The sequence below is a fragment of the Arvicanthis niloticus genome, chromosome 7 (assembly GCF_011762505.2).
Source record: "Arvicanthis niloticus isolate mArvNil1 chromosome 7, mArvNil1.pat.X, whole genome shotgun sequence".
NCBI classification, from domain to species: Eukaryota; Metazoa; Chordata; class Mammalia; order Rodentia; family Muridae; genus Arvicanthis; species Arvicanthis niloticus.
The window spans coordinates 19530009-19542363 of NC_047664.1; the positions used below are offsets into that span (position 1 = coordinate 19530009).

Consider the following 12355-nt stretch of genomic DNA (forward strand, 5'->3'; position numbering starts at 1 on the left):
AAGTTGGGCATAACAGGCTCTCTGCACTCTAGACGCTAAGACAGGAGAACTGCAAGGGTGACAGAAGGTAGACCTGGCAAGATCATGTTTTGAAAAAAACAAAACAAAACAAAACAAAACAAAATGGGTCTGTACTAATAAATGTCACTATTATGAAAAGACTAAGTATCTCTATTTACAAAGAAGGGAAGAATTATGACAACTAATGGTATCACATGATGTTGAACCAAGAACAAATTATCAAAAGTATTAAAGGGCCACGAGGATGGCTCGGTGGCTAATGGCCACTGCTCTGCAGCATGAATGTCTGAGTTCAAATCCCAAGCACCCAAGTAAAACCCAAGGCATGTCTGAATTTCTCTGTAGTCTCACCATTGGAGAACAGGAACAGGCAAAGCTCTAGATACCCTGTCTCAAAGAATATGGTAGGGAGCACTAAGTAAGACACCCACACCTGGCTCCAGTGTCAGCATGAACTCACGCAATTAACAGAGGCTTTAGGATCTAACATCATAAAATGCTTATCTGGGGCCTAGTACTAATTTAAAAAAAAAAAAAAAAAAGAAAGAAAATCAATCTAATGAGACAATGTATGGGCCATTAACTGAGATGTAAAAACTGAGGATTTATCTTTAAGATTGTGTGTGTGTGTGTGTGTGTGTGTGTGTGTGTGTGTGCGCGTGCGCGCGCGTATGTGCACTTGTGCTCATGGAGGCTAGAATAGATTTCTATATATCCTGGATCTAGAATTGTAGGCAACTGTGGGCTTCCAGGAATGAATGTTTGAATCAAATTCCAGTCTTCCTAGCACACACATTACAACCACCTGAAATTTCAACCCCAGGAGACTAGAAATTCTCTTCAAATCTCTGCTGATAACAACAGTCATCACTAGTACACATCCACAATATTTAAAAAAAAAAAAAGTTAAAGAAAAAAAATCCTTGATTTTAAGAGACAAATATCAAAATAGTTCTACACAGAACTTACATTCATAAAATTCCATAGAATTTATAAACATACACAAAAATACTCATGAATGTATGTTTGATAAATATTGACAAGATATGTTTAAGTCTAGATAAAAAGTAGGGCAATACATTATAAAATCCTAGTAACTTCTATATTAAATTTTTTTTTCAAAATGAAGTGGTTATTTACTGCTTTAATGTATATGATATACACGAAACTGTGGTCAGGGGTGGATGTCAAACATCTTCTATTATTCTCCACCTTATCTTTAAGAAAGTGTCTCTCTAGCCTGGCGGTGGTGGCGCACGCCTTTAATCCCAGCACTTGGGAGGCGGAGGCAGGGGGATTTCTGAGTTCGAGGCCAGCCTGGTCTACAGAGTGAGTTCCAGGACAGCCAGGACTACACAGAGAAACCTTGTCTCGAAAAACAAACAAACAAAAAAAAAAAACAAACAAACAAACAAAAAAAAAAAAAAAAAAAAACAAAAAAAAAAACAAAACAAAAAAAAGAAAGTGTCTCTCTTTTACTAAAACTAGGCCATGCCAAGTTGGGTAGACTGGCTGAGCTCTGGGGATAATCCTATCCCTGACTTACCTCATCTCTAGAATTACAGGTACATACCTTATCATCTGGCATTTAAATGGCTGCTTGGCAACTGAACTCAGGTTCTCATGCTTACAAAAGTAAGCATTTTTACTCAGTCATCTTCCTCTAGCCCCTAAGTGAAGAATCCGCCTGCCTCAGCCTCCACAATACTAAGATTAAGGTGAGTGGCACCATTCCCAAGCTTAAGAACTACATATACATACATATATAACACAAAAATGCATACCTAGGAGCCAGATTATCATATGTATAAGCAACAGACATAAGTCGCTGAATCAAACTGGTTCCTTGGACAAGCACAAGAAACACCTTTAAAAACAAAAACATTAAGAGAAAAAAAAAATCTTTGAATAGAGCAAAATACCAAATGAACTTTTATTGCCCCCACCTCCCCTAAAATCATGCAACAGTAAGTTTTATTTCTTATGTGCATACTAAGCTACAATTATTTGGTAAATAAGGTAATAAATATAGAAATGCATGTTTTGTAACTGTATAACACCTAATGCAAAATCTCTGAACAAAGTGCGTACATATTATAAATGGCAGGTGTGTCTGACTACATGGGGGTTCGTCTGTATAATCTAAATTATTTTTAATAGCCGTGTAGTTGCTATATTTTAAAAACAAATGACTATAAATCTAAGTGTGTTTTATATCAATAATATATCTAGTATTCAAATATAAAAGTAAGTAACTAATAGTGTCAATAAATATAAAAATCATTTAGAGAGATGGCTCAGCATTAAGAGCACTTGCTGTTTTTGAAAAGCACCCAGATTTGGTTCCCAGAACCTACATGGAAGCGCATAACTATATTCAATTCTGTTTTCAGGTGAACCAATGCCCTTTTCTGGCCTCGTTGGTCACCAGGAACTTATTAGGTGCACATGTATACATGCTGGCAAAACACTTAATACACATAAAAGTAAATAATTTTTTAAAGGAAATTATTTTAAGAATTAGTGAAAAGAATCATGTCAATTTGATTATTTATACTACAATGCAGGTTTCTTCTGGGAAAACTATAATAGAAACATTAAAGAAATTACCAAGTATTATCTCCCACTAGTTAACACTCTGGAATGCTTCCCAAATCCACAAAACTTTACACACTTAAGAGATGTAAATAATTTACACAATACTAGGAGAGATGAATTTTCAAATGTAATCTCTAACATTGCAAAAATGAAACATACTTTAAGTTCCCAGTTATACCAGTAGGTCCTAAATCTTATGTTCACCACCAAATTCCTCTACTAATTCATTATTATCCTGTTTTATGGCAGATGAGGTATACTTCTCAAGGGGTGGAAGAATGAGAGAGATTTCAGTAAGAATTCATCTTAGTCTCTTTCTACTTCCCCAATCACAAATAGAGATGGTGAGTGGTATACATTTGATTATCTGAATAAAGAATATATAGTCAAAATGATGGGTTTCTGTCTCTGTCTCTCACTCTCAAGACAAGATCTCTCTTTAACTCTGGCTGGGTTGAACGTTCAGAGATCTGCCTGCCTCTGCCTCTAGAGTGCTAGGATCCTAGATATCTGTCACCACACCTGGCTCATGAGCTCTTGTTATGCTGAAAGATGTGGCTCATTTTTATACTGTTTTTCTACATCTCTAAGAAGCAAGATCCTTCCTTTGACAGCTGGGTTCCTAGTATAACATGTTACACTAGATAGTGGACTTCCTTGTTTTTGAGTATTGCTCCAGAGGTTTTTGACCAGAAGAGATAGGCTTCACATTTAAATTTTGTTTTGTGTGTATGTATTGTGTATTCAAAGAGGCCAGAATAGAACATTAGCTCTTCCTGGAGCCAGAGTTCTGAGCTATGTGGTGGGAGTACTGAACTAAATTAAAATCCTCTGGAAACACGGCAAGTGCTTTTAACCTCTGAGCGTCTCTGCAGTCCCAGTCTTCAGCTTTCTCTGAGATTTTTTTTTTAAAGATGTTATTTATTTATCTTAGGTATATGAGTATACCATTGCTCTCTTCAGACACGCCAGAAGAGGGCATCAGGCCCTATTACAGATGGTTGTGAGGCACCATGTGGTTCCTGGGAATTGAACTACAGACATCTCTGTAAGAGCAGTCAGTGCTCTTAACCACTGAGCCATCTCTCCAGCCGGTCTTCACCTTTCTAAAAAACTCATTTTATTAAATCTAATTCAACAGGTTCTCTCTGGTAAGCTTCTAACTCCTTAAAAACTCTAAAAATGATCAGGCAGTGGTGGCACATGCCTTTAATCCCAGCACTTGGGAGGCAGAGGCAGGCAGATTTCTGAGTTGGAGGCCAGCCTGATCTACAGAGTGAGTTCCAGGACAGCCAGGGCTACACAGAGAAACCTTGTCTCAAAAAAACAAGAAAAAGAAAAAACCTCCAACAATGATCTTTATCCAGCTATAAGAGTGATGATGGTAACTAGTTCCTTGCCTGGCTTCCTTTAGGAGTCCATTTTAGATTTTAGCACTTCAACACACAGGTATGAAATCCATCTCTTACTACATTTCCTCTGTTGAAGTATGTATTTCTGAATGGACTCTGATACACTCAGAATGAATATGTAACTAACAGTACATGTAACTGTAAGGTAACATGTCATATTAAAATGGTACATCATTCATTCTTGTTAAATGAAGAAATGAAAACTATTACCAAAGCATCATTATAAGATCAAATCATGACATTGCTGTGGATGATAAGTAGTTATCATAGTAATCAATTATGTGTTAGTGTATTTCTTCATTATTATAAAAACCAAACCACACACTTACTCAAAACTTAAGCAGAATTCATTAGAACAGTTTAATGTTAATTTCCAAACGTTACCTCTGTTAATCGTGGTATATGAAGACTCTTGGCATGATCGCCAGCAGCCTTTCTTGATTTCCCAGGCCAGGTTCTTTTCCTATGGCTTTCGGCTATGCCAGACCAGGCAAAAACATCATGATAAGCTAAATCCAAATCTGATGGATCTACTGCAAACTGGCAGATTAATTTCAGCAAGCAAGCAAGACAATCTAGCTGCCACTGTGAATGAGAAAACAATGTTAGCTTTCTATTTCATTTAAATGATAGGTATGACCACTATACAACTTTGAAATTAATATATATATATTATATATATATATAATATATATATATATATGATTTTTAAAAATTATGTAACTTTAAGAAAATGATCCATTACAAAAATTAAACACTCAGGAAACTCCTCCTCACAAAAAGTTCATAAATACGGATGGTAAAGAAAAGTTTTCCATTTAAATGATAATTTTTGAATATATTAAAGATGATTGATTGTTCATAGAAATTATTTCAACCACCAAGAGGTTCCTTAACCTACTCCCCTAGTAGTTACAGCATCACAGTTTGAAGTTTTGCTTCCCTATCTAGAATTTATAACTCAATACCTATGCTTAATTGAGAGGGGCAAATTATAGGTAGCCCACTAGGGAGAAAACAACTAATTTGTAATACAAACAGCATAATATTAGCAAATGGTCACTTATCTCTGGATTCATTGGTTCCTAACTAAACTGAGCTTGTAGCTTAGCATACCCCATGGATACACTTTAATTCTGATCCATAAGAACACAACGTGATGCCAGGTGTTTAGTAGTGCATGCCTTTCGTCTCAGCACACAGGAAGCAGAGCAGGCAGATCTCTTTAAACTCACGATCAGTCTAATCTACAGACAGTACTAGAACAGCTAAGGATATACAAAGAAACCCTGTCTCAAGCCTCCTCCTGCCCCCAAAATAAAGAATAAAAAAGGAACATAAAATACTTCAACAAACTTCTCTTCACAGGCAGCTAATTCCTACATACAATTCACAAGGCTGGAGTTACTAATTAATAAAATTAAAATATCTTTTTCCATTCTGATCTGCAACCATTTTCACTGCAGGTTCTACTAGACTCTTGTCATGAACTCAACAGGAAATACAGTGGTCACTACAGAAAGTTCTGCTATTATTATTTGAATTATATTTTTTAAATATAAATTGTAGGAGAGTATGTATATAATAAATTAGAAATGACATTTTTACTTCCCACTAAATTATTATAAAATATTCTTAATAGAAGCTAATAGGATTTTGGAGAAAATATCCTGCTAAGAATGTATTTTTCAAAATTATTAAAAATACTAACAGTGAACCAAGCATGGCCATGCACACCTTTAATCCATACACCTGGAAGGCAGAGGCAGGTGGAACTCTTGACTTCAAAGCCAGCTTGATTTACACAGTGAGTTCCAAGCCAAGGAAAAAGTCATTTCAAAACAACAACAACAAAAAGCCCACTCACCAATAAGATGAACTGCAAAATAAATTATTGCATACAGTTGCTCAATACGAGTGATTTTTTTCAGAAGACTCAGTCATACTATGTTGGTCTGACTGGTCTGAACTTGCCATGTAGACCAGACTTAATATTTACGGAATTCCAAATACTCAAAAGAACATTTTAACTGAAAATCTTACATTTATGGCAAATGTATTTAAGATAAATATTTATTCAGTAAAATAAACAGTATGGATAAAGAAAATTTACAATCAATTTTAAGCCCTACTAACAACCCAAAAACTTTCTTTAAACAAGTAAATTGGAATATCACTTACATACAAGAGAAGATTTTCAGAAATTTCACTACAACAATCCTTGGCCTCCTATTCTCCTGATTCCAGTGCTAAGTGGTACTTACATCTATCTACCAGAAAAAAAGCATCCTTCCCTCAGTAATAGCAATACCACATTACTAAACTTCAAATTCTCATGAATATAATTCAAATAAAAAAGTTTCAACAAATGGTGTTAGTAAAATTAAATGTTATATAAGTAAATAAACTAATTCAATCTTATCTTTCACATATAGAAACTAACTCAAAATGCAATATTACAACTCTACACATAGCAAAAAGACTACAAAGCAGAATAGAGGGCTAGAAAGAAGGCTGGGTGAATAAAGTGCTTCTTGTGCAAACCAGGGACACTGAGTTTGGACCCATTAACACCTAGATAAAGCATCCTTCCCTCAGTAATGGCCACACCATGTTACTACACTTCAAATGTAGTGTAGTAATATAACTGATGAGAATACAGAGCAACTATATGTATATGGTATAATAAACCCAGCTGGAGTGGGGTTGTAGAAGATGCTGACTTTCCAACCAACTAGATGAAATAGTGAGCTTCAAGATGCAATGATTCAAAAACCCTGACTCAAAAACTAGGATGAACAGCAACAGTCACCTGAAGTTAACCTCTGGCCTCCACATCAGGTACATTAGAGAGCCTACCAGCAGGCACACATGCATGTAACATACACATACATACACACCTCCACCACACATAAGAAAAATTATAGAAGGAAAAATCATTCTGACTTTGCAATACATATTTCTTAAACCAAATACAATTTTCAGTGAAATTAAAAACACCTCTTAAAAGATACTGTTGGGCTGCTGGGATAGGCCCAGTGCGTAAAGGTGCTTGCTGCCAACCCCGATGATCTGAATACAATCCCTAGAACCACATAATAGAAGGAGAGAATCAACTCTTAAGTTATCCTCTGATTTCCATGAGCATGCCAAGGCACAAGCATGACCATATAACATGAACAAACTAAATGAAAAATAGATAAAGAAATGAGGGAAATCTTGTTTAGGAGTCAGTGTGTAGCTCAGTTAGTAGGGTGCTTGTTTAGCATGCATACATTCCAGAGGTCAGTTCCCAATAAAGCATAAGACAGATATGCTGGTGCACACCCACAGTCCCAGCACTAGAGAGGTAAATACAAGAGTTTAAGAACATTCTCATCTATGTCCAGATTTACATCTCGTGTCTCTAAAAAGATACTGTCAAGCTAGGTATGGAGGCTCCAAAAACAAAGAAAGCTGAATTAGCAAAATGAAACTTCAAGGTCAGCCTGAACAAGACCATGTTTGAAAGAAACAAACAATAAAAAGCATCAACATACACAAACAAAAACATTCACCATATGTATTGCTGAAAAAAGGAAAAACAAAGTCTTTAAAGTTCTTGCAGAAGTGGAAATGAACCCCTGGGACTTATATAAGATAAGCAAATACTCTATGAATCAGTGATCACTCTACAATCAGCTCTTGATAGTCTGAAATTTTAACTCTTGATCAAAAGCAACCACTAGTAAGGATATAGAGTAAGGGAATCCCTTTAGGTTCTACAGGAGATTTTCACTGAAAAACAGTTTGGCAGCTTTGAATACATTTAAATTGTCACTCACGTTATTATTCAGTGATTTCACTTCCTGGAATTCACATATATATATATATATATATATATATATATATATATATATATATATATATTTACTTCCTGGAATTCATATATATATATATATATATATATATATATATATATATCCCCAAAACTTATGTATGAATATCCACAGCTTCTTCAGAGGTCCATTAATAAGTACATAAGCAAATTTTGGTATGTCATATAAAATAAATACACTATCAACAATAAAAGCTCACTGACTACTAACATATATTATTCAACATCAAAATATTTTGAAACAAAGACAAATGTAAAAGATTATAGTACTGCTCCAAAGTTACATAAATTTATATTAACTGGAGCTTTAATTTATAGTTCAAGTTTCCTAGAGCTGCTTTGCCAGAAGAGGGAATGAGAAAATGTTTAGAAAACAGAAACAACCACGGGGTAATGAAGTGTTCCGTATATTTAGTATGATTGAGCATTTCACAAGCATAGATGCTTCCAAAATTGCAACATTCTCAAAAATAACTACATTACTACTTGTACGAATAAAACTTCACCTAAAAATCAATAAAAGCCTTAAGTGCAAGGTAAAACTAGAAAACTTAGATGAAAACAATTATAAATCTTCACAACAAAAGCACAAGCCTCAAAAAGACAATCAACTGAACAAAAATTAGAATATATTTCACGTTACATAACAAAGAAAGGAAAAAGTTACCATTTACTGGCAGAAAAGTATTTGAAACCCTATGCTTGCTAAGAAATCAGTATCCAAAACACACAGTGGACATTAAAACTCAACAATAAAAGCATTCAATAGTCTGAAATGACATGTATGCAAAGGACATACAAGATGACTGTGATGGTTTATGTATGTTCGACCCAGGGAGTGGTGCTATTAGAAGGTGTGGCCTTGTTGGAGTAGGTGTTGTCACTGTGGGTATGGGCTTTAAGACCCTCATCCTAACTGCCTCCAAGGCAGTATTCTGCTAGCAGCCTTCAGATGAAGATGTAGAACTCTCAGCTCCTCCTACATCATGTCTGCCCTGGATGCTGCTATGTTCCCGCCTTGATGATAATGGACTGAACCTCTGAACCTGTAAGCCAGATCCAATTAAATGCTGTCCTTATAAGAGTTGCCTTGGTCATGGTGTCTGTTCACAGCAGTAAAACCCTAACTAAGACAATGACCAATATGCATACAAAAATATCTTTTAATCATACTGGTTTATCAGGAAAATATAAATCAAAACCATGGGAACATATAACTTCATCAGCCCTAGACTGGCTAAAATCTCAAAGATAGTAAATGACCTTTGTGTAGAAACTAGGATAAACAAAGCTTGTTGGAATATAAATGTTAGACCTATTTGGCTGGGTCTTAAAATATTAAACACAATTGCTACTAATCTCAGCAATTAAAATTCCTAAGTATACACCCAAGTCAGCCTTATTGACAGCAGCATATTGATAACACTGACAAGTGAAAACACTACAAATACTCATTGATACATTTCTTCCAGCCTAACTGCAAAGGTATTTGAAAAAAAATATAAAAATGTGTACATACAATCACAAATGTGCATGCGCACACACATGCACTCACACACACTACTGACCAATACTACAGAAAAAGATGCTCTGCTTCTCATAGGAACATAGACCCTAAATAAAACACAAACAACATAATCCTAAAGAAAGCAAACCATTTAAAAGAATATAATTAATGAGAAAGCAAACTGGAGGGGTCAGGTGAGGGGGCACAGTAGGTAAAGACACATGCCACGAAAACCTCACAACCGAAATTTGTGAGTAGTTACCAGAACCTAAAATGGCGGAGAGAAAGAATCAACTGTACAAAGTACAACACAGTATCTGATAACAGATGCTAAACTGTTACATCAAGGTTAACTCTAAAATGCAAGTACATTGGACTTCCACATAAAAATAATTTTATATTTAATTCAAAGATTGACAGCATTGTTGTGTAAGTTGTGACTATTGCACTAGCAACTTCCTTTACCTAATATTAAAGTAGTGTTACTTTAACTTCATAATAGTAACATGGTAGGGGTTTTTTTTTTTTTGAGAGAAAAATATTTATGTGAAATATTACAAAAAGAACTAGTGAAACTTCTAATTATTATACAAACAAAAAGGTTTATAATCCCCAGTTTCTTGATGCCATGGCAGATAAATCAGTCTGGTCTAGATACATTTTTATGTACTGTTGCTATAGAAGCACAATTAGTCAAAACAAAAGACACTCATTTGCTAAGATCCAAGTCACTGGTAAAAAACTACATTTAATCACTAGTGCTATATCTATCAAGTTAGCAGATATATATTAATGAATCATTTTTATTGACTTTTTGTTTGTTTTAAACATAGAAACAGGGTTTCATCATGTAGCTCTGGCTGACCTGGAACTTTTTTCTGTAGACCAAGCTGGCTTTGAACTAAAAAAGAAATCTGCTTGCCTCTGCCTCCTGAGTACTGGGATTAAAGGTGTGGGCTTCTACACATAGCCTAAACCACTTTTAAAAAGTAAGTAAAAAGTTGGCATGGTAGCTCTAGTGTAATCTCACTCAGAACTCAGGAGGCAAAGACAGGAAGATTCAAATTTTGAGACCAGCATTGAGTGGAGTAGGGTTAGTTACAGCCTGGGGACACAGGGAGACCCTGACTAAAAGACAAACAACACACCTCAAAAGAAAGCAAAAACAACTTTAAAACCATATAAACACTAATAAATGATTTAAGCAATCTAATAAATAATTGTTCACGAACTTGTAATATTTCTGAATAATTAAATTTAGCACTTATTCATGTCAAGTATGTTAAAAATACTCTAGCAGGGCAGCAGTGGTGGTGCACGCTTTTTATCCCAGTACTCTGGAGGCAAAAGCAGGCAACCTCTGTGAGTTTAATTCAAGCCTTGTTTATAGAGTGAGTTTGAGAACAGATAGGGCTAATAAAAGAAGTTTGGTCTCGAAAACCACAAATAGGGAAAAGAACAACAAAATAAAAATAGCTTATATTAAACTATACGAGTGTACATGTGTGTGTGTGTGCGCGTGTGCGTGTGTGTGTGCACACGAAGGTAATAGAGGTAGAGAGTCATATGTAAAAGTCAGATGATAACTTTGTGGAAGTCCGTTCTCTCTTTTGCATGAGTTCCAGTTTATCAGGCTTGCATGGCAAGTGCTTTTAGCCACTAAGTCATCTTCCTACACCAAAAATAATCTTCCCGCTTGGTTTCATTCAGTTACATAATTTCACTCTGTATCAACTTACCAAAACTTTTCCTTTCTACTATATGTCTTAATCAACTCAATCAAGTATGTAGCAAGTTCACTGCCAATGAAACAGAAGTGACTGAATTAAGGTAACAACTATAATTAGTCAAAATAAATGAGTTCACTCACCACAGTCCATGATTCTTGCTCTTTAGGCTCTAGAATTGCAGAATTAAAAATTTCTAGTAACTGCTGAAGCCCGCCAGCAGCAACAAACTGTAAGCAATTTTGAAAGTAAAGATAAAAGGAAATTAGTTATATGGAATAATGATAATGTCTTTTGTTGGCTTAGCATTTATTAGCAAACATTTATAAAAATCTTGTTTTATTAGAAAAATCAGTCTATAAATAAAAAAATCAATTTAGGATGGGCAGTGAGACAAGATTTCTCTGTGTGGCCCTGGCTGTCTTGGAACTAACTCACTCTGTAGACCAGGCTGGCCTTGAACACAAAGATCCACCTGCCTCTGCCTCCCAAGTGCTAGGATTAAAGGTGTGAGCCACCACCTTTTAGCTAAAAGTAATTTCTATATAAAATATTTTCAGAAATTTCAGTCTGGTTATAGTTTATAAACATTCAAATTTTAGCAATGAAACTTCAGATACTACAATGTCCTAATTTTAATGTGTTTTGGAGGACGAGGAGACAAAGATGACAGTGGCATGGGATGAATACCAGTACTAAAATTAGGCTACAAATTAGGAGAGACAAAGCATTAAATAATCTCACTTAACATTACTATCATTTAGGGTAAAAGTGTAAGTTTTCACCTACACTTTAAGAGTAAATTAGGTGGAGCTAAAGACAAACATGTTTATAGGTCACTCAGTAAAAGCCTTACCTTGTAAGCACAGGTCTAAATTCAAGGCCTGAAACCCACCTAAAAACATGATGGTAAGTGCTCATGACCACAGCACTGGGAAAACTGAGACAAAAATATACCTAGGTTTTGCTGACCAGGCAGCAAGCTTGACTGATGAGTTCAAAGCCAATGAGATCCTGTCTCAAAGAATGTGTAAGGTTGACACTAGAGGATAGGCTCTAAGCATATTCCCACATTCCCTCTCCCCCTCTTCTCCTACAGAAGACAGGCTACAGAAGACACAGCAGTAGGAACAGGAGGCAGCTGGTCACATTACATTTGCAGTCAGGAAGTAGAGAGAAACAAATAATCCCCTGGCTCTTCCCCCTTTTACGG

General features: G+C 35.5%; 1 protein-coding gene across 7 annotated transcripts in view; it reads right to left on the minus strand.

The window, feature by feature from the left end:
- Usp34 (ubiquitin specific peptidase 34) overlaps positions 1–12355 on the minus strand; it is a 180158-nt gene that overhangs the window by 71715 nt on the left and 96088 nt on the right. For all 7 annotated transcript variants that reach the window (XM_076938022.1, XM_034508486.2, XM_076938019.1 and 4 more), the window contains 3 exons: positions 11286–11372; positions 4416–4616; positions 1806–1888 (listed from right to left, as the gene is read on the minus strand). In XM_076938022.1, the coding sequence (XP_076794137.1) occupies positions 1806–1888; positions 4416–4616; positions 11286–11372 (371 nt within the window). The remainder of the gene's footprint in view (positions 1–1805; positions 1889–4415; positions 4617–11285; positions 11373–12355) is intronic.